General features: G+C 41.2%; 1 protein-coding gene across 1 annotated transcript in view; it reads left to right on the top strand.

The window, feature by feature from the left end:
* Positions 1-1,846: 1,846 nt before the first annotated feature.
* Positions 1,847-22,900, top strand: part of LOC311378183 (E3 ubiquitin-protein ligase rnf213-alpha-like) — a 35,117-nt gene continuing 14,063 nt past the window's right edge. Inside the window, exons 1-37 of the mRNA XM_084488219.1 lie at positions 1,847-2,866; positions 5,244-5,362; positions 5,679-5,806; positions 6,133-6,177; positions 6,411-7,271; positions 7,410-7,573; positions 7,681-7,861; positions 8,188-8,232; positions 8,460-8,809; positions 8,915-9,082; positions 9,280-9,479; positions 9,588-9,871; positions 10,152-10,411; positions 11,133-11,336; positions 11,461-11,653; positions 11,738-11,793; positions 11,888-12,056; positions 12,132-12,275; positions 12,378-12,476; positions 12,551-12,673; positions 12,890-13,067; positions 13,245-13,418; positions 13,774-13,926; positions 14,026-14,624; positions 14,860-15,019; positions 15,190-15,407; positions 15,494-15,631; positions 15,998-16,162; positions 16,337-17,567; positions 17,655-17,836; positions 17,932-18,087; positions 18,173-21,754; positions 21,840-21,964; positions 22,091-22,204; positions 22,289-22,413; positions 22,508-22,630; positions 22,717-22,781. Coding sequence (XP_084344345.1) covers positions 5,263-5,362; positions 5,679-5,806; positions 6,133-6,177; positions 6,411-7,271; positions 7,410-7,573; positions 7,681-7,861; positions 8,188-8,232; positions 8,460-8,809; positions 8,915-9,082; positions 9,280-9,479; positions 9,588-9,871; positions 10,152-10,411; positions 11,133-11,336; positions 11,461-11,653; positions 11,738-11,793; positions 11,888-12,056; positions 12,132-12,275; positions 12,378-12,476; positions 12,551-12,673; positions 12,890-13,067; positions 13,245-13,418; positions 13,774-13,926; positions 14,026-14,624; positions 14,860-15,019; positions 15,190-15,407; positions 15,494-15,631; positions 15,998-16,162; positions 16,337-17,567; positions 17,655-17,836; positions 17,932-18,087; positions 18,173-21,754; positions 21,840-21,964; positions 22,091-22,204; positions 22,289-22,413; positions 22,508-22,630; positions 22,717-22,781 — 11,262 coding nt within the window. The 5' untranslated portion in view covers positions 1,847-2,866; positions 5,244-5,262. The remainder of the gene's footprint in view (positions 2,867-5,243; positions 5,363-5,678; positions 5,807-6,132; positions 6,178-6,410; positions 7,272-7,409; positions 7,574-7,680; positions 7,862-8,187; positions 8,233-8,459; positions 8,810-8,914; positions 9,083-9,279; positions 9,480-9,587; positions 9,872-10,151; positions 10,412-11,132; positions 11,337-11,460; positions 11,654-11,737; positions 11,794-11,887; positions 12,057-12,131; positions 12,276-12,377; positions 12,477-12,550; positions 12,674-12,889; positions 13,068-13,244; positions 13,419-13,773; positions 13,927-14,025; positions 14,625-14,859; positions 15,020-15,189; positions 15,408-15,493; positions 15,632-15,997; positions 16,163-16,336; positions 17,568-17,654; positions 17,837-17,931; positions 18,088-18,172; positions 21,755-21,839; positions 21,965-22,090; positions 22,205-22,288; positions 22,414-22,507; positions 22,631-22,716; positions 22,782-22,900) is intronic.

Genomic DNA, 22,900 nt, shown 5'->3' with positions numbered 1-22,900 from the left:
ATCAACTGCTCAATCATCAATATAATGCCGCTTTTCCACCGACAGTACCAGCTCGACTCGACACGCCTTTTTTGCGTTTCCATTGGCAAAAAAAGTACCTGGTACCTATGGCAAGCCGAATTGTCATTTATCAACTAAGTTTGACTATCCGGAATTAACATTGTAGATATCAACAACTTCTTTCTGACTAGTCGTAATTACATTTTGAATAGTTGGAATTTTCATTCAAGATATCTGTAATGTAATTGTGACTAGTTGAAACGACAGATAAAGATATCTGCAATTCAGTTTCGCCTAGTCAAAAAGAACATTTTGGATATCCACAACTACATTCCTCCTATCCACAATTGTCATTTCAGATATCCACAAAGACATTCCTCCTAGGAGAAATGACGTCTTTTTTGCCATTCATGTCTATGGGGTTTCTCATTACAGATATCTACAATTCAATTGAGGATATCCACTATGTGAATTACGGATATCTGCAACTGAATTGTAGATATCTGTAATTCCAGTTTGAGATATCTACAATTTGATTCTGACTATCCCTAACTCCAGTTTGAGATATCTACAACGTCGTTTTGACTAGTCATAACTCCAGTTAGAGATATCTACAACTTAATTTTGCCTAGTCAAAACTTAATTTAAGATATCTGAAAAGGGACATGTAGATATCTTGAATTGAGGTGAATTAAAGATATCTTGAACTTGAATTATGACTAGTCAGAATCAAATTGTAGATATCTCAAACTGGAATTACAGATATCTACAATTCAGTTGCAGATATCCGTAATTCACATAGTGGATATCCGCAATTGAATTGTAGATATCTGTAATGAGAAACCCCATAGACATGAATGGCAAAAAATACGTCATTTCTCCTAGGAGGAATGTCTTTGTGGATATCTGAAATGACAATTGTGGATAGGAGGAATGTAGTTGCGGATATCCAAAATGTTCTTTTTGACTAGGCGAAACTGAATTGCAGATATCTGCAACACATATCCAGTCTAGCGAATTTATGTCAAATTGGCTTGCCATAGGTACCTAGTACTAGCCTGATGCATCAGCCGCTTACTTCATTACATTTCATATAGCGTCTGAACACGAGCCGTAGAGATTCGTTTGCTTCCGGGAGGCGGTTGCTTCCGTTTGCTTCGACTAATCGCTGCTGCTTGGCGGTGACGTATGCTATGCGTTTATTTATTTCCGTTTATTATGTCCTGGTCATCACTAACGCCAAGCTGGCCTGCTGTTACACCCAGTATCCCTGCCTCCTTAATCTGGTCTTCTATCAGGGCAAGCAGGGGGGACACAACGATGACAATAGGGTTAGCATTAGCGTTTGGCTTGCATAATGTCTTCGCCACTAACGGGGCCAGCTGGTAAATTAAACTTTTCCCAAACCCGGTAGGAAGAAGTCCAAAAACGTCTTTGCCCTCCAAAAAATTCGTCAAACATGCTTCTTGTTCTGGCTTTAAGTCTTCAATATCCGGAATAGTTTCAAGCACAGAGCGTATAGCTTCGCCGACATCCATCTCGTCAACTGTTATCGCCCGTCATCGCCACATCTGCTCGCTGATTGGTCCGTCCGCTCTGGCGGACGGAGCAAACCGAAACGCATTGCTAGTTCCCTGACTATATGGTTGAGGCAAATTAAATTTGCCGGAACCAGTAGGCGGCGCTAGCCTGGCTAACCTAGTACCGGGTAGGCCTACTTTTTTTTAGTACTACCTCCGTCGAGGTTCCAAGCGAGCGGAGTAGGTACTTTTGTGTGACGTATACGGGCTGCTGGTAACTGATTGGCCAGCGGCTGTAAATGGGAATAATCACTCAAAGTTAAGTTGTGTCCGGCGTGGTTGGAGTCCACGAACCCGCTCCCGAGGGGGACACTGATCAGCGTTTCGCCGTGTGTGTCGCTCCTTTCCCGGGGCTAGAGTTAGGCTGCGCGTGGTTGTGTGTGTCCGGCGTGGCTGGAGTCCACAGACCGGCTCCGGAGGATCAGCGTTTCGCTGTTTCGTTTTAGTGTCGTTCCTTTCCTAGGGCTCGAGTTTCGCCTCTATCAACGTTACCGTATGACAACAATAGACGCGCAGTCATTGCGTTTTTAAATTTTATTTCCCATCATAACCTTTCCTGGGAATCAGGAAATATCATGAATGAAATATCGTCCTGATCAGATTTCCCGGGAATCGCGTCTCCCGTGATTAAAACCTAATGACGACCCGCCCATGGTGGAGAGGTTCTTTTCTACGACCCCCCCACATCGAAGAGGTAGTTTTTTTTAGATGGAAACGCGCCTGGAACCGAGTCGAGTCGGTACTGTCGGTGGAAAAGCGGCATAATGGGCCTAGGCCTATATTGTATTATTTCCCGAGAAGAAATCAATGATCATAAGCTACACAACTTTAATACAACCTGTAAATATGATTTGCTTTATTCGAACCAAAAGTAATGTCAAAATCGGGTCCACTGCTTGAAATAATACAAAAGTGAACAGAATGTTTTTCCGCGAATATATTGCATTACTTTATGGTTCTTCTCAACTGCTTTCGTTTTCAGTGAGGTCCCACAGCGGTTGTTTGCGCGCTTTTGGCAACGCCCATTCATAATAAACCGATACCAAAGACTCCTCGACCCAATTCCCCTCCACTACATGTAGGTTAAACAGAGTCGACTCAGGGCGACTGTGGACAAGACGTTCTCCTGAACTCCGTCAAAGAAGGACCACTGCGTAGACTGTCGGAGGGGAGGGGGAGACTTTGTAGCTCCTCACAGCCTGAGATGATCCAGAGTCGACGAGCAGCTGACATCCAACTCATCCGAACCCAAAGTGCCGTCCGCGCGGCGTCCCGTCGAGACATCGGTAGGCGACTGTGGTGTCATTCGTTTAATTAATCATTAATCTAAATACATTAAAATACTTGAATGCATGTCATACAAGTGTTTACTTAATGAATCTAGAGGTTATAAGTGTTAAGGTCCCTATGTAGAGTTATTATGACACATTATATTTTGTCCGCAAAACTGGTGTCCTCCTGGAGCAACGCCATTATGTAGATATAAAACAGGCATTAATGTGACCACCCTTATTACTGAGAGGGGTCCTTCCAGAAAAGGACAGAAGACATCACTGAAGGATGGACTGCACACAAAGTCAGTTCTGTCTCAAATATTTTCATAATATTACTATTTCCGTGCAGTGTTGGAACTGGTCGTCTTAAGGTAGTCCTTTAAGGTAGTCCCAACGCAATTTAAGTATTGATCTGAATATTTTTTTATCAATTTACATTGATTAATCATTGAAAATAATGTAAACCTTAACACTCTTACTCAGGATGAAGAATGTCTCTCATATAGCTAGGCCGCAAACTAGCATTGATTTTGAAAATGTCCACTGGTGCAACGCACTGTCCTATAGTACAACATGAAGTCAGTTTCACTTTTTTTTTTTTTTCCTTTAGAGGTTAACATAGTGAACATAGCTTAACATAGTGAAAGCAAACATGTAAACAATTGTATTTTTGTATTACAAGTTTTATTGAAAAATTAGTTTAAATATGCAAAAGAGATATAATCCGAGTCTAAAAAATGAATGGAGGTTAATGGACGGCCACATTTGGATGGCCCGTCAAATCTTCTCCTTCTTCCTCACCCCCAACCTCCCTCCCTCCCCCCCTCCATCTTCAACTTCCCCAACCCCCCCTTCCCCCAACCTCTCTCCCCCTCCTTCCTTACCTACCTCCCCCCAACGTCCCTCCCTCCACCTTCTCCTTCATCTCCCCCAACCTCCTCTGGCTTTTCTCCCTGCCAAACTCCCTCTCTATCAAGCCCCCCCCTTGTTCCATCTTCCCTTCTTTCTAACCTGCCTCTCTGGCTCCTTACTCCTCTCCTAACTTTTAATGACTAATTTAAGTAGCTTTTTTGCATTTTCTCTTAACCTCAGAATTCGAGGACAACACAACTCAAATCTTCCTTCCCTGTTTTGTTAAAGCTAGTTTGATTTCCATGTTGAAAGTGAGAGGCTGAGATGACCACTAAGGAAAGGTCCAGGAAGTTTAGGGAGAGGCTGAATGAAGATGAAGAGAGGAAAGAGAACTTCCTGAGAGAGAGACGCAGAAAGTAAATTTGACAAGTTACCAGAAGTTATTTTAGCCTTAATTTTAATGTAATTATTTCAAAGAACAACAGGACGTTTCACTGTGTTGTGTTGATGGGTTGTTCAATGAATTTGACCCAGTTATTTTATAGATGAATTCCATTCATGGTTATGTGAAAGTATGGCTATCAGAAAAAATATTTTACCTGTGTTGTACTAAAAATTTGACTGAATTTAAAATAATAAATTTGACTTTGTGCACGACATGGGCATACTAGTACTCTGTTGTCCAATGGTGCAACGGAATGTCCTGTGGTGCAACAAATTGAATTGTGAGTGGAAAAGGTATTTTAATGAAAAATGTATGTAAAAAGTGTTGGATAGTATAATAATGATATCATCACTATGCAGCTATAAGGATGAAATGAAGATTCCTTGGGTTTTATACTAATTATAATGAATGTAACCCAGACATTTGGGTGAAGTCTCTATGTGTACATCTTATAGTATATAAATAACATAATTCTGAATTTTTTGGGGGTATGTTTGATGTGGAACTATAATTGGGACAAACTAATATACCTTGGGCTTATCTATCTTATCTGTCCAACATTCTCTGAATTAAATAATGACATTCTTTATTTTGTTGCACCGGTGGACACATTTTAGGACTACCACACCAAAAAGTGAATAATATGCAAAATATATGAAGAATTAGAAATGGACACATTCAGTTTTGAATTATTCACATATAAGGGAATATAATTATGTCATTTGACATATATTTTTGAATTATTATTTTTTTTACTTTGATTTTGAGTTCACGTCAACCACCCACATGTCGGTGGGCTAAGACCGTCTACATTTAACAGAGTTGTTCGTTGAGTGGAGTGACCTTGTCCACTCTGTGATTAATATGGCCTGGATAAGCATTGATTTGGTTGCCTTGAAGACATACTGATTTGACTGTAGTGAAATACCTTAACTATATCGAAATTATTTAGACTTAATACATTGTTTTAAATATTTTTTGTCTCTGTTGTGCTTTACACGACTGGGTACACACAGGTTCATTTTTGAAGAATGTAAAGTGAATCATTCTGCATAAGCATAACTCTGTCCTACATTTCCCCCCTCACAACAGAGGCAATTAACATGCGAAGATGAAGTGTTCCAGTTGTAAAAAGATTGTTAAAAAGACAGCAAAGTTCTGCAGTGAGTGTGGAAATTGCCTCACTACCCAACCTGTGAACAACACAAATGGTTAGTAAACTAATAAAGGTCCCAGGACATACCACCAGGTGTGAGTGTGATTAGCCGTTGCAAGGCGTTTTGAAAATCTGGATCTTATGACATCACAAGTGGGCATATCATCTGGCATCTATCCAGCACACATCTAGGTGGACATGCCCACTTGTGATGTCATAACTAGACTTGTAACAGCTTATCACACTCACACCTGGTGGCATGTCATGGGACCTTTTAACTATTCACTTATCTATCTATCTATCTATCTATCTATCTAAAACATACAGTAAGACTAATATGGCTATTTTGCATTTTTTGACTCAAAATACAGAGAGGGATCCTCATTCAAATACCTCGGAACCAGTGCCTTCTCTGCCCGTGGAAAGCGATGAGTCGAATGACTCCACCCAAGAGCTTGTCTGTTTTGGGGAAGGCGACCCTGAGGACACCACGAAGCAAGTATGTACATGTGGTGTCATTTAATATGTATTTGCATTATCAGTTTGCATTTTGTTTGTAGTTATTATAGTCCCCATGTATCTAGTTATGGTTTGAAATAGTCCTGTGTATATATTAGGGCTGCAGCTATCGATTATACTAGTTTTTTGAATATGCTACTCCATTGTGTGATCATATAGGAAATATTTTTGCTATATTAATATTTGCAATATTTTTTGAGCAAAATGTAGCTTGTGTCAGCTAGAAATTTCCTTTCTGTGGGTTTTCTCTGGCCTGTCTCTTCTGCTCACCCCTTGCTATTTTCTCTCTTTTACTCCTTTGTGCAGTCGGAGCCATCAAATCCAGGCTACTCCACGTCACATGTACACGGCGTAAGCGTTTTGTGCAGCAATAATTAATAATCATCTGTGAAACACAGTGCGCTGTATAGATATGGATTAAATGAGGCTCAGATGCAAAGAATTTATATCAATGATTTACAGTTATCGTGTTTCTCGAATCATTACCTAGTGTGTGTGTGTGTATATATATATAGTCCCATGTGTGTGTGTGTGTGTAAACTGTGTATGAATGCTAAAGACATGTTACATGTTATTCTTGATAGAAAAAGAGGAAGAGAAGGGCCGGAAAGAAGAATGATGAACCTGTGTCATTAAACCAAGAATCTTTGACCTCAGACCTGTTGGACAACCTGCCAAATACACAGGAAGAATCTTCTAAAAGAGATTGTAATGCCAACGAAGTGGATGATATTCCAGGCCCACTCACGGATGCCAATTCCACACCAGAGAGCCAGCCAACTTCGTTGAAGGCTTACGGCACAAAACCATCCGAGGGCAGAACTGTACCAAAAACGAGTCAGGCTGAGGCAAACAAGTCAGTTCAGGCTGAGGCAAACAAGTCAGTTCAGGATGAGTCATCGAACTCTATTCCGGATGAGGCATCCAAGTCAACTCAGGATGAGGCGTCCAAGTCGGTACAGGATGAGTCATCCAAGTCGGTTCAGGATCAGTCATCCAAGTCTGTTGAGGATCAGTCATCTAAGCAAACTCAGGCTGAGTCATCCAAGCCTGTTCAGGATGAGTCCTCCAAGTCTGTTGAGGATCAGTCGTCCAAGCTAGCTCAGGTTGAGTCACTCATGTCTGTTCAGGATGAGGCATCCAAGTCGGGTCAAGTTGGGTCATCTAAGTCAGCTCAGGTAGACTCAATTTCCTCCACCAATTTGGTAGAGGATACGAAACCCCAAGAAGGTAAAGGGACAAAATCCACCAATCAGAAGAACCTAGGTGAGAAGACCAATAAAGTTAACACCAAAAAGAATAACAATAAAGGGGATCAGAACCCATCCATGGATGAAAATGTGAATGATACTCACCAATCCAAGAAGCAGGTGGAAAGTGGTCCACCAGATCAAAAAGGAAGGCAAAAACCGACTGGTAAACAAGGCCCTGCTGCGGGAAAGAAGGTAATCAGATTGACAGTTAAAAGACTTGTATTAAACAGTGTTAAAAAGCAACAGGTTTGAGAAAATAAGTGTTCCAAAATTGTCAGTTGAATGTTGAGTTTATGCTACTAACTCGACACAATTGTGTATCTTCTACAGGCTCAACGCACTGGTTCGAGCGTTGACTCAGATGCTAAGGTTGACGTTGCGGCGAATCAGCAGTCAGCCGCTGGGGGAGGTGATGCACAAGAAAGCCCTGATGATATGGAAAAGACCGGGGACAATCAAGAATCTGGGAACCGCGTTGAACCTCCGCCAAAACAGTGAGGCAGTGTAGAATCGTAGTAGAAAAATGTATAATTATTATTAGAAAAAAAAAAAATCCTCTCCCTCACAATTTTATTAACATTTTGTCTTTTTACACTTTTAGGATAAACAATGTAAACACGACAGTTGCTGCAAAGGACAGGCTCACGATCCCAGAGAGGGATCCTCATTCAAATACCTCGGAACCAGTGCCTTCTCTGCCCGTGGAAAGCCATGAGTCGAATGACTCCACCCAACAGCTCGTCTGTTTTGGGGAAGGCGACCCTGAGGACACCACGATGCAAGTATGTACATGTGGTGTCATTTAATATGTATTTGCATTATCAGTTTGCATTTTGTTTGTAGTCGTTATAGTCCCCATGTATCTAGTTATGGTTTGAAATAGTCCTGTGTATATATTAGGGCTGCAGCTATCGATTATACTAGTTTTTTGAATATGCTACTCCATTGTGTGATCATATAGGAAATATTTTTGCTATATTAATATTTGCAATATTTTTTGAGCAAAATGTAGCTTGTGTCAGCTAGAAATTTCCTTTCTGTGGGTTTTCTCTGGCCTGTCTCTTCTGCTCACCCCTCGCTATTTTCTCTCTTTTACTCCTTTGTGCAGTCGGAGCCATCAAATCCAGGCTACTCCACGTCACATGTACACGGCGTAAGCGTTTTGTGCAGCAATAATTAATAATCATCTGTGAAACACAGTGCGCTGTATAGATATGGATTAAATGAGGCTCAGATGTAAAGAATTTATATCAATGATTTACAGTTATCGAGTTTCTCGAATCATTACCTAGTGTGTGTGTATATATATAGTCCCATGTGTGTGTGTGTGTGTAAACTGTGTATGAATGCTAAAGACATGTTACATGTTATTCTTGATAGAAAAAGAGGAAGAGAAGGGCCGGAAAGAAGAATGATGAACCTATGTCATTAAACCAAGAATCTTTGACCTCAGACCTGTTGGACAACCTGCCAAATACACAGGAAGAATCTTCTAAAAGAGATTGTAATGCCAACAAAGTGGATGATATTCCAGGCCCACTCACGGATGCCAATTCCACACCAGAGAGCCAGCCAACTTCGTTGAAGGCTTACGGCACAAAACCATCCGAGGGCAGAACTGTACCAAAAACGAAAAAGTCAGTTCAGGATGAGTCATCAAACTCTATTCCGGATGAGGAGACCGGGGACAATCAAGAATCTTGGGACCGTGTTGAACCTCTACCAAAACGGTGAGCCAGAGTAGAATCGTAGTAGAAAAATGTATAATTATTAGAAGAAAAAAAAAATCCTCTCCCTCACAATTTTATTAACATTTTGTCTTTTTACACTTTTAGGATAAACAATGTAAACATGACAGTTGCTGCAAAGGACAGGCTCACGATCTACTTTCATGCGGTTTTGTCAAAGGATTTCAAACTTGAAGATGAAGACAGAATCTTTATCAGAGCTGGCAACCATATTGGGACATGGGAAGAGAACTTGACTGAGGTCTTTATATCTAAGTAAGTACATATTGTGTACTTTATTGCTCTTATATCTATGATATTGGCCTTTATTTATTGATGTTTGACTTTGAGTCAAAGGGAAAATTGTTATAATTTTTGTGTAGTGGTAATTATATATATATATATTTTTACTGTACCATATTTTTTTTATTCTTTTGTGTGCTATGTTTTGTCAATACTACTTTTTTTTTTAGTATTGGAGACCATGGATCTTTAGTTGAGGGAACATTTGAAACAACAAAAGAACACACCTTGGCTAAGATCATACCATACAAATATCTTGTCTACAAGGCCAAAAAGAAGAAAAATGAGTATGAATACATTTACAAATTGGATACAGAGCAACCTACAAATCGATGCTTGTTTGTGAAGTCCGGACTCCTCAATGAGGAAGGTAAGAGATGCAACAATTCTCTGTTCATTCACAAAAAATTATATTTTTACATGAAGTGCCTTTTTTAACTTTGTCCAATTAAACATGTGATTTATTTTTATGGGAAAGGGGACTGGCATCAGTATGATGACATCGTCTGTAAAGCACCATCCTATATACTCAGACGCTTGAAAAACGCTATTTGGTCTGAACAAAGGAATGTCGTCCAAGGCAAAGAGATTGCAGGAAACATCATGCTAGACACCATCTTTGACCTCCTTCGGAATTGGACTGACATCAACTTGAAGAATTTCCTCATCCAATTGAAACAGTTCTTTGACACTTATGCAAACCCATTTGTGTATGAGGACACGCACAAGAAGTGGAACTCTCTAGAATATGGAGAAAAAGAAGTATGGAAATTACTTCAGATTTATCATTTAAAAAAAAAGCTATCAAGGATTATTTGTGATATAATTATTTAATGTTAAGAGCCATATCAAAAAGTTTTAAATATGGAAGCATCTTTTTGTATTGGGTAAATGTTAATATATAAACTTTTGTGTTTTGATGCTCCTAAACTAGCGAGCAAGTCAAGATTGTTAAGCACAAATATATATTTTTATATGCGCTCAGTTTGTACTGGTAAATTAACCATCAAACCATACTTTTGCCTTTGCTTGAAATTCTCAGGTCCGAGTGATGATGAAGCAATTCATGCTCACAAAAGTGATTCCTCAGTTGGATAAAGACGGAGATGGGAAGATGGTTTTTGTCGAAGATCCCATGAGGGCAGCAGTAATCATGCTGCATGTGTGCCGACGTTATGGTATCAAACTGAGTGGAACAGAACATCATCGCCTCTGCCAAGCCCTGTGCTTTCCTAAGCTCAAAAAAGAAGAGTTTCTCCAGTATTGGGACAAATTGTCACTTGGTGTCTCTCGTCTTAAAGAGTAAGTAGTCTTATTTCTTTTATATCTTGAACACATACATTTAATTATAACAACCTTTTCAACTCGGCAGCACGCATCATTACTAGAACACCATCCTCTCACCACATCACCCCTATCCTTCACCAGCTTCATTGGCTCCCGGTTAATTCACGCATTCAATTTAAAATACTCCTCTACACCTTCAAAGCCATCCATAATCTTGCACCCACATATCTAACCGACCTCATTCAAACTGCCACTCCCTCCCGTGCACTCCGCTCCTCCTCCTCTGTTCACCTCACTGTCCCCTCTGCCCGTCTCACCACCATGAGGAGCAGAGCCTTCAGCCGCTCTGCTCCCCTGCTCTGGAATGCACTACCCCCTGACATCCGCAACACTGACTCCATATCACAGTTCAAATCAAAACTCACCTTTTCATATCTGCGTACCCCCCTGATCTTATCTTCCCACATCACCACATCACCGTCACCCATTGTCCGCCTTATTTTAACAGTTTGATGATTGTATTTATGTTCTGTACGGCGTCCTTGAGAGCTTTGAAATGCGCCTTAAAATAAAATGTATTATTATTATTATTATTAAGGATACATTTGAGCTTAAATGGAGGGAATGGATACATTTTCAATAACATAGGAGGAAGGATCTCCTGCATTAATCTGTGTTCTTGCTTTAGTACTTATTGTACTGGAACCATGACTGTTCTTTGTTTTAATTTGTTCAGTCTGCCAAATCTGCTGGTATCGCTGATGAATTCTATGAAATCAGAGAGACTACATCGGTGGATTTTGGTGCTTCCTCTTCTCCACCTCCTCCAGAGTACCTCCAAGCCTTTCCAGCCACTACCTCTCTCCAAGCCTGACCTACCTTGGACAGGTTTGGAGGGTAGCAGTTTCAACCAAGCCGACTGCAGCAGTCAAGACAGACAGTAAGTTGTTTTTCTAAATATTTATGTCAAATGGGTAGCTCAAAGACGACTTAAATTATTTACTAAAAGATAAAAGTCAAAAGATTAGCTTTCTTGTATATTCATATGACCTTCCGATTTTTAGGGCTTTACAAAACCTGATGAGCCATAATAAACATTTAGTGGAGATTGACCCACTGACTGCCCGATCCTGGATGTGTCTGATGCCCCTTGATCAACTGATTAAGTGCAGCATCATCACAGAGATGCAACTGTTGGACTTCCTTCATATCTTTTACAAAAAGACTTCTCTGGACATAACCTACAGCAATCACCAGGTGAAGCAAAAGCAACACATTTCCAGATATTATTTTACATGCTACTGTGAATAGTTTAATAGATTTTGAATTGTATTTTCACAGGATGTATCCGACATTCTCTCACATGTTCAACAGTATCTTATTGAGCACAAGTACAGGTGATTTACTTTAAAATAAACCATTGCATACATGTACAATTTGTCACTTCTGAGATGCTAATTGCCATCCACCTGTGTTCCTTGTCTATAACAGTTATTTTGGCGTAGCTTACGGCAGAGAGTGCGCCGCAGCATCTGTGAAATTGCTGGAGAAGTTCTGCAAAGGAGTCAAATATGCACAGTTTGGTCGGACCTACACGGATATTCCAGTGACGTGCTTGAATCTCGTCGCACTGGTTGCAGACTTCCGGGACCAGAACCAGGTTTGTGTGATTCTCTCAGCTGGATCTCCCAACATCTAAGCTTGCAGATGTCATGAGTGTTGATCCTTTTCAAAGGTGGCTCAAGATGGGACAAATGACGAGCAGTATGCGAAAGACTTGGAACTGTTAATTCAAGCAATGTCCATCATGAGAGGCTGGATCAGTCAGACCTTCAAGAATACTTCTTTCCTTTCACGCAATAGTTCTGAGAATGAAAAAGTGAGTACCCCCAAAATATTTCTAAGCTGAGGTCTGTACTATTTATTTTTATTTTTTGTTTTGTTTGTTAGATATGGCATTTTAATGATTGATCATTTACAGATGTGGGAAAACGTAATCTCGCTCAATTTAAAAAATGAAGATTTTAAAATGGATTGGAGGAAGACATTCTCAATGGATTTGGAGGGCACATTCCAGAAGGTATCCACCACAATTATTCCAAATTTGATTTTCATGGTGACATCCAAAATGTTAACATGTTTGTATGGCTTTAGGAATCAGCACTTGATCAAATTGAGTTCTACTGCTCAAAGACCGAAGAACTCAGTCATTCTCATCCAAATGTGGCTGCTGTTATCGAGAAGTGTGCTCTAGAGGCGGTCACCTCACTGTGCAAGGTATTTTTTTAAATCTAATACATCTTAAAGCTGAATATTCAATCCTGATGTATCGTTGGTTATGGTGAATGGATATCATTAGCTTTTTTGTATGTGGATATGTGTACATGTTGTATCATATTAGGCAATTGTCAATGGGTAGTGGAAGTGTGTGGTAATACAGTATCCAATATATAAAATAGGTAATGCATGCCATTTTGTTTTTTTCACAAACAGGAAAAGCAGGAGGGGACACTGTTTGCAAAATTAAAAATCAGCTGGAATTTTGGAAAACTCATTTCAGCCATCATTCAGAAGTCATGGCCAAAGAACAGCCAAGTAAGGAATCAGGATGAAGAGGTTTTTCGACACATCCTGTCTTGGACGGCTGCCAAAGATGTTTTCAAACTACATGGTAAACAAGACTTCAAATGCACACTTAACTCAAATTTGTTTGTATCCAAATGTACCATTTAAAAATACATGACATGTATATATTCTTACTGGTGCTTTGTGTGTTAATATGAAGTTTAATATACAGGTTGATTTTAACTCTGGGGGGAAAAAAACGCATCATATTTTGTCTTTACAGGGGCAAATGAGAAGCTGATTGAGAAGCTCACAGAAGAGGCTAGAGAAAGAATGGCAATAGCAATATCCACCTTCACAGCCATCACCGATCAGCTGGTCAAGGGAAACATTAAGATCAACCTGCTCAAGTTCCTCTTGGAAAGACGCCATGCCTTCTTAGAATTGTTGAAAATTGGTATATCATATTTTACAAACTGAAATCTGTGTAATTTAATCATTTCACATTGAGCATGATAAAAACGTATAGCCGGTGATATTATTTCAAGAATTGTTTTACAGACATGGTAAAAGGGTGTGGGTCGGCTTAGCTCAGGAGGTAGAGCAGGTTGACTTGTAACTGGAAGGTTACTAGTTTGATCCCCGGCTCCTCCTAGTGTCGATGTGTCCCTGAGCAAGACACTTAACCCTAACTGCTCCTAACGAGCTGGCTGTCGCCTTGCATGGTTGACTCCGCCGTCGGTGTGTATTAACCGTTATAAGTCGCTTTGGATAAAAGCCCTAAATGTAAATGTGTGATTTGACATTCACAGATTGTCTCGCCGAGGATCCTCTGTATCAGGACGAGGATAGAATGTATACGTTGTTAAGGCGTAGAGATGCTGAGATGACAGCTGTGTACATCGAAAAGGATCTGGTCGATGTTGTTGTGAAAATGAGCCACAAACTGGAAGAACATATGACAGGTATGCGTGTCGCGTGAGTTTATTGTTATTATTTTACCCACCGCCCATTCAATAACACCCCACTAACTAACAATTAAAAATATTAAATCCCAATAACAGTTAATGTCGGTACCTTGGAAGCAAGCCAACAGATCAGCATTGAGACCATGAGCCTTGACAATTTCATGGAGGTTCACACATTCGACCAGCAGTCCCCCGTAATGGCTGGTGTGGTAACGTACTTCAATCTTGACGACAAAATCAGGGAAATGGCTGTGGTCCTGAACACCTACAGAGACAGCTACTTGTTCAAAGGTTGCTGGAAAAGGCAGGCGAGACTATATGTAGGCCCTGAGGGAACTGGTGTCGCTAATATTATGGCCACACCGATCATGATACATGATGACATATTCCAGCCCTGTTATGAGAAGTACCAAGACATGTATCGTTGCCTGATGGATGGCAGCATAAAGCTCAGGGAGGTTGACACACTCTTCAAAGATTACACCGGGAAGTACAACGAACTTGAGCAGGACTTTGACATGATGTGCAGAGTGGACCCTTCAAATGACAAACAGTGGATCAAGCAGAGGGCTCTGCAGATTCAGCAGTACCACGAACTTCATCTTGCCGTGGAATCAGCTCAAGCGATCATGCTTGTCAAGGAGACACTGTGTCTTCAAGGTGACTTCAGTGTCCTGCAGACATTGCTGGAAGTTGTAAGTCACCGTTATCCCACCTCAAACCTGTTCTTTTAAAGATAATTGCTTGTATTAATATTGAGCATGCATTTACCATTTAGTAATGTATCAAACATATAACAAGAACACTAATAACTATAACAATAATATAGATTGTAATATTAATAATAATGAATACATAATGGCCATCAGCTTGATCAACATATTGCATTCAACTCTTATTTCAACTTTTACACTATTTTGTTCTCTTTAGACGAATGAAGCCTTTAAAGAAGAACCCCTCAATCGAATTGACGATAACTTAAATCAGGCCAAGATGGTTCTTGTGGACATCAATTCTTCACGCAGACACTGTCTACAACAGTTGGGACACAGAGGACTATTTGTCCATTGGGTAAAGGAAGCCCTCGAAGGTAATATTTGTTGCTGACCAATCATGTATTCCAATGTTGTGTATGTGTTCCAATGTTGTGTATGTGTTCCAATGTCCAATGTTGTGTTGTGTTCCAATGTTCTAATATTCATGAGTATTGATCAAGAAAACCCTTGCATTTGTGATGAAACAAACTGTCATTATTTTTAGACATCAATGAACTGAAGGTGTTTGTTGACCTGGCCTCCATTTCCGCTGGAGAGAATGACTTGGATGTGGATCGGGTAGCTTGCTTTCACGATGCAGTCCTTGGCTACTCGCCAATGCTGTACAACCTCAAGAAGGACTCAGGGTTTCAGACCTTCAAGGATGTGCTCAAGAAACTCTGGAGAGCTTTGGAGAATGACAGTGACTTGCCAAAGAAACTGGTAGGATAAGATAATCTCCACTATAGGTTGGATTTCAATATTTTATGTGTGTACAAAACCTTTAAGCATGCTGTTATGTGTTTCAGGTCGACACTGCACGCCACCTGGAATGGCTTAAGACGGTGAAGGAGAGTCATGGCTCAGTGGAACTCTCCTCGCTTTCTTTAGCATCCTCCATCAACACCAAGGGCACCTATGTGATCAGCGCACGTAACGTAAAGAGGGTAAGTAACTGATTGCTGCTGATCTTAATGCAGCCTTATAATTTGTCACTAATGTTTATGAGGCTATTATTGGTACAACATATTATTTTTAACAGTATGTACTACAACCAGAAAGTAATGTTTTGTTGTTTTTTTAGGAACTAAATCACTGGTAGCGTAACTAACAGCAGACTTTTATATTTAAAAAAATGTCAACATGCTCCGGAATCTCAAATCCTAAAAATGTCCTTGTTGACGACACTTTTCCCACCTTAGGACCTCTTTTAGGAAGGAATTAGAGGTGCATGTTGGCAGTATATGTCGTCTCTACATGCATGTCACATTTCCTTTTGGAAGGCAGTAACATGGTGTCTTCTTCTATTGCAGTTGAGCCTTGACACGGCCTTGAAGCTGCGGATTCCAGAGGAGCACGATGAGGGAGAGGAGCTGCGCTGGTACACGCTGGAAGACCTACGGGAGCTCCAGAACAAACTCATGCTCATGTCTGGGAAAGGAGACCAGGGCCAACATGAGGTGGACCACTTTGCAGAGGCAGGTCTACATGTGTTTGGCTTTCTCCGCTGTGCACATGTGCTCGCACAGAAAGATGCAATAAATGTTTATAGCATTTTTTTTATTAATAATGCAGTAAAAAGTGCAGGTTTAAGTTAAGTACTAATAATTATTACTACTACTAAATGTATTCATTTGTATTTCTCTCCTCAGGTCTTTGCCAATGTTCAAAGACTAGCTGAGGCTTTCATTGCTTTGTACATAGCTGGGAACCCTTTATTCAGAAGCTGGGAAGCGTACATCAATTGCAGCTTCAGCAATGAAGGGTCCAGTATCATTATTGACTTCAACCTTGGCAATGTGGCTGATGTCATTGTCGTGGATGGAAAAATTGACATTCAGCTTCCAGAGTTGTGCAAGAAAATTGAGAAGTGCCTCGATTATTGGAAGGACTTTGTGGACAAACAAAGATCCCAACATTACTACCTAAACTATTACACAGCAGAACAGATTGTATACCTGTGCAGTAAGCTATCTCCACAAAATGTGGCTGATTTGGAGGTTGAGGTTTTAATGATGCTCTCTTTTGTCAAGCCAAATTGTACAGCAGCAGATTTGAGAGAGGTCTGGCATGCACTCCAGTACGAAATCCTCACCGACCAAGAAGAGCCAAACCAAGACATTGAATTTAACACTTTTGTGCCAGAACATTTGATCAGGGATTCTTCAATCTCAGGGGACTCGGTGCTTCTCGTGGAAAAGACCAATTGTTCCCAAAAATTTGATTTACTCTGGAACAGTTACATGAAGGACATGAAGAATTTTCTTCCACATATTCTCGATATAAAAGGCCTTGGTAAATTATTGGAGAAACTGGCCAACAAGCAAAGTATAGGGAATTCATTCATAACAAGAGAGATGCCTAATGGCCTGACTCCTGGGAATCCCAACCTCATTGTTTGCTCACAGGAAGAGGTCTTCAACACTTGCCTCTCCATTTACATGAGCAATGAAAAAGAGGCGTTGCCCACTTATGACGAAGTCCTACTCTGCAACACTTCGACATCTTATGAACAAGTGGAGCTGTTCCTGAGACGCTGTCTCACCCCTGGCTACAGCGGACAAAAGATCTACACTCTGCTCTACGGTGACCTTCTGACCTACGACGTGAGCTCCAAAGTCGAGAGTTTCTTCCAGCGAATGAAAATGCAAAGGAGAGAAGATTACAGACTAGTCATGGTCTGCAGTTCCGAGCGGGAACATGCATATATTCCCTCAGCCTTCAGTCAATACCGCTTGCACATGGTCCCTAAGGAGCCAACAGACAGGATTCAGAGTTACCTGAGCAGACACTATAGTGTCCCCGCAGATGAGTGCAGCGCCGCATCTGTGTTCAGAGACCGACTCTCTGTTGGAGTTGTGTCATCGGAAAGAGCTGGCGTGGGTGAGTACCCGTGTCTTTGTGGCAGTCCCCATATCTGCCAATACTTTAGCTGACTCTATATTGAAGAACTCCTTTCTGTCACTTCAGGTAAATCCCTCTATGTGAAGAGACTACATGGGAAACTGAAGAGATCGAGCAAAAAGCCATCAGTGTTAAAATGCATTCGCTTGATTGAACCAAAGGTGGACGAGAATGCCATCCTCCAGTCTCTGCTGGAAAGCACCAATAAAAGAGATTTGACAATTTTCCATTTAGATGTCACGTCATCGGTAAGTAGCCTTTTGTTTAAAAATAGATCAACTTTAATTGAATGTATTAAATTAAATACATTTTCTAATATTTTAATTGTACTGTCTTCACAAAGGTCCGGAAAGGCCTTCACGACTTTCTATTTAAACTGCTGATCCTTCGTTATCTGATGGACTCTGAGGGAATGATGTGGAAGTGTTGCAACAAGCAGTTGTATCTCATTGAAATCTTGAAATCAACAATGAAACTTCCCAGCAATTTTTCACGTCAGGTAAGGTTTATAAAAAGTGCTACATATATCTTCCTGTTATTGTTATGTTAGTCTCACATTTTGTACTTTTGTTTTTCATGTATAGAGCCAAACTACGAACAGCTCGTTCATAGATTGGTTTCCAAACATCTTCTGCCGACCACCTAAAGAAGTGTTGATGCTAGAGATGAAGAAGAACGAGGTTCCTGCCCTCTTCAACCTTGACGAGCCACTGATGGATGATGAAGAATTCAGGAGTGAAGGCTTCCAAAGGCCATACCAGTACCTCATGCAATTCCATAACCACAGAGATCTCGACACCTTCAAATACAATGCCGTTGAAGGGTCACATGTGGAGTGTCTTCAAATGCTCCTCATGTTCTGTGGCATCATGGACCCCTCATGGGCAGAGATCAGAAACTTTGCCTGGTTTCTAAACCTCCAGCTAAAAGACTGTGAGACATCAGTTTTTTGCGACGTCAATTTAGTTGGTGACACTCTAAGAGGATTCAAGACCTTTGTTGTTGACTTCATGATTCTAATGGCTAAGGACTTTGCCACACCATCACTCAGCATTTCTGACCAGAGTCCTGGGAGACTTTCGTTTGACCGGAGTGGCCTGCGTGATGAGGATTTGGCCCCTTTTCTGATCAGGAAGCGATGGGAGTCAGAATCACACCCGTACATCTTCTTCAACGGTGACCATGTCTCCATGACCTTCATTGGCTTCCATCTTCAGCCTAATGTCAATAACTCTGTGGATGCCATCGACCCCTCTTCCAAGAGGATAATAAAAAAAGACATCATGACTAAGGAGCTGTTTGACGGCCTAACGTTACAGAGAGTTCCGTTCAATATCAACTTTGATCAACTACCGAGAGGGGAAAAGATTGAGAGAATCTGCCATGTCCTTGGAATCCAGTGGCCCCTTGATCCTGACGAAACATATGAGCTCACAACTGACAACATCCTCAAGATTTTGGCAATCCACATGCGATTCAGATGTGGCATCCCTGTCATTATTATGGGTGAGACAGGTTGCGGCAAGACTAGGCTCATCAAATATCTGTGTGAATTGCAAAGATGTGGAGTGGCTACCGAGAACATGAAACTGGTCAAAGTCCATGGAGGAACAAGTTCAGATATAATCTACACCAAAGTCAGAGAAGCTGAAGCGATATCTTTGACAAACAAAGAAAACTATGGCTTTGATTCTGTCCTGTTCTTTGATGAGGCAAACACAACAGAGGCTATCAGCAGCATCAAGGAGATCATTTGTGACCATACAGTGAAAGGTGAAAGTTTGACACTCAACTGTGGATTACAAATAATAGCAGCATGCAACCCTTATCGAAAACACACAGAGGAAATTATTACAAAACTAGAGTCTGCTGGCCTTGGTTATCGAGTCCGAGCTGAAGAGACGGATGAAAAGCTTGGTTCCATCCCACTCCGCCAATTAGTTTACAGAGTTCAGGCCTTGCCACCAAGTATGATTCCTCTGGTATGGGATTTTGGACAACTCAATGACAACACAGAGGAAATGTACATTCAACAGATTGTGCAGAGAGTAGTTGGACTCAAAGCAATCAGAGGTGCATACATCAAGATCATCACAGATGTCCTTGCAGCTTCTCAGAGATATATGCGAAAAAGAAAAGATGAGTGCAGCTTCGTCAGTCTGCGGGATGTGGAGCGCTGCATGCAAGCCTTCATGTGGTTCTATGAGAACCACGTCATGTTCTTCACTGAACTTGAACAATTTGAGCAAAAACAACTGAAGAATGACGTAAACCAGAGAGACAAAAAGGTTCGAGACCCTGTGCTCTGGTCTCTGATCATGGCCGCAGGGGTCTGCTACCATGCCTGCTTGGAAAACAAAGACAAATACAGACAGAAAATCTGTAAAAAGATGAACTGCAACCCCTTCAGAGTAATGCAGGAAATCTCACTTATGCAGGATCTACTTTTAAGTGGGGTGCCTATGGGTGACACAATTGCAAAAAACAGTGCACTCAAAGAGAATGTCTTCATGATGGTCCTATGCATTGAACTTAGGATTCCCTTATTTTTGGTTGGAAAGCCTGGAAGTTCAAAATCTCTCTCTAAAACTCTTGTGGCAGATGCAATGCAAGGCCAAGCTGCTCACAGTGAGCTCTTCAAAAAGTTGAAACAAATCCATTTGGTGTCCTTCCAGTGCAGCCCCCATTCAACCCCAGAGGGCATCATTAACACATTCAAGCAATGTGGTCGTTTCCAAGAAGGCAAGAACCTAGATGAGTACATTTCTGTTGTGGTATTGGATGAAATTGGATTGGCCGAAGACTCTCCTAAAATGCCACTTAAAACACTTCATCCTTTACTAGAGGAAGGGTGCATTGATGATGAACCACTGCCTCACAAGAAAGTTGGCTTTATCGGCATCTCCAACTGGGCTCTAGACCCTGCAAAGATGAACAGAGGTATCTTTGTCTCCCGTGGTGACCCTGATGAGAAAGAGCTCCTTGAGAGTGCTAAAGGCATATGCTCATCTGATGCAATGCTCCTGGAGGCAGTAAGAGATCTCTTCCAGCCGTTTGCCAGGGCCTACTTGAATGTCTGCCGAAAACAAGGAAAGGGCTTCTTTGGTCTTCGTGACTACTACAGCTTGGTCAAGATGATTTTTGCAATGGCCAAAGGCACTCAAAAGAAGCCAAGTGAGGTGAAAATTGTTGAGGCAGTGTTGAGGAACTTCAGTGGCAAAGACGACGTAGTCTCTGTTTTCACTGCTGAGCTTAAAATCACACCCAATCTTGAGAGCATTGATATGACTGACCTTGTGAGACAGAACATTTTGGCGAATGGACAGGAAGATTGCAGGTACTTGCTGGTTCTAACTAAGAATTATGCTGCCCTGCAGATCTTGCAGCAAACTTTCTTTGCCGAAAACAAACAGCCTGAAATAATCTTTGGCTCCAGCTTCCCTAAAGATCAAGAGTACACCCAAATATGTCGCAACATCAACCGAGTGAAGATCTGCATGGAAACGGGGCGCACCGTGATCCTCCTGAACTTGCAGAACCTTTACGAAAGTCTTTATGACGCTCTCAACCAGTACTACGTCTACCTCGGAGGACAAAAATACGTAGATCTTGGACTTGGAACCCACCGCGTCAAATGCAGGGTGCATCAGGACTTCAGACTCATCGTCATCGAGGAAAAGGAGGTTGTCTACAAGCAGTTCCCAATACCACTCATCAACCGGCTGGAGAAGCACTACCTGGACATTCATACTGTCCTCAAGAAGGAGCAGAAGAGTACTGTGAAGAAGTTGGAAAAATGGGTGGAGCAGTTTTTTTCTCTCAGCAAACAGCACACAGTGGGGCCTCAGACGTACAAATACCAAGCACCGGATGTCTTCATCGGCTACCACTCAGACTCATGTGCTTCAGTGATTCTTCAGGTGATTGAAAAATGCAGGCAGGAATTGGAAACCTCTGAAGCAGACATACTGCAAGCATCTAAACTGGTGCTGCTGAACTGCGCCACACCTGACTCCATAGTGCGTCTGGATTGCACAATGCTCCCCAAGGCCGAAAGCGAAAGACTGTCTCAAGTCTACTTTGAAGAGCAAAACTCCAGTTGTTTGGCTGACTTCATTTTTTCTCACATGAACCAGGATACCCATTGGCATGCCTCCTTCACTGAGGTAATATCATTTTTTTTCAAGTGCATTATTTATTATAATGCAAACTCATCGATACATTTTTGCTAATTCCAAATGATATTTGCAGGTGACTACTTTCTCCAGGCTCCTCACAGCCTCAGACTTGGAACAACTGGAGCAGCTACCTCATGCTGTGGAGCTGCTATCCCTGCAGCAGTTTGAAACAGAGCAGTCTTTCCTCAAAAAGATCAGGTTTGTATTGATTTTCACCTTTAGTCTTCAATCCTTTCGATTTCTTTAAGAGGGGGAGGGGGTGATCTGGTGACGATCTGATCTTCTGAGGAGAATTGTATGATCTGTATTGTGTGGTGAATATAGGCTTTTCTTCACAACTCAAAATGGAGGAAACCGTGGTTTTGGCAACAAGATCCTCATCATTCAGAGTGATTTTGATGAAGCATCTCACAGTGCACATCTTATTGCATCTGCAAAGTAGGTCAAGTCTATATTTCTTAATTATTATTGTTAATATTTTAACATCATTTTGAACTAAGGAATTTTGCTGGTCATTGCCAGGTACTCATCTCTGAATGAAATGAACAAGATCAAACAAGATATTATGGAGAACAATATATTTGTCTACTTTATCACCAAACTGCCAAGGATTGAAGGGGGGACTTCTTACGTTGGCTTTCATGGAGGTGAGGGGGTTACAAAACAAAACACTTGTTTCATTATCATACAATTTTAAATACACCCTAGGAGTGCTAGTTTGAGCTGTTTCATTCTTCGAAGGGCCATGGAAATCGGTTCATATCGATGACCTGCGGAAATCTGAGGATATCGTATCAGATATCAAGGCTCTGCGAAACCTGACAATCAGTGAACTGTTTGACGAAAACCGAACTATGCCTGAAGGTAAAAATGTGCGATACTTGTATACCTTTCGCCATTCTTTATTTTTTTTTCTTCAATAACGCATGACATGTTTTGATTGTTCACAGCTATGGAGCAAGATGATATGTATTCTGATGGATTCCAACACATCACAGAAGTTGGAAACCAAGTTGTAAGTTAATATTCGATGTACAGTGGTATTCAGGGGCAGGGCACAAACACTCAATATTGACCACACCCTCCCTATTCCCTGGGTTTATTCCCGTTGTCTTTAAACTTCTGTTTTTTGTT

Source organism: Micromesistius poutassou (assembly GCF_964030765.1).
Source record: "Micromesistius poutassou genome assembly, chromosome: 1".
Classification (NCBI taxonomy): Eukaryota; Metazoa; Chordata; class Actinopteri; order Gadiformes; family Gadidae; genus Micromesistius; species Micromesistius poutassou.
The sequence above is the reverse complement of the archived record's forward strand: the minus strand, read 5'-3'. Positions and strand labels throughout refer to the sequence as shown.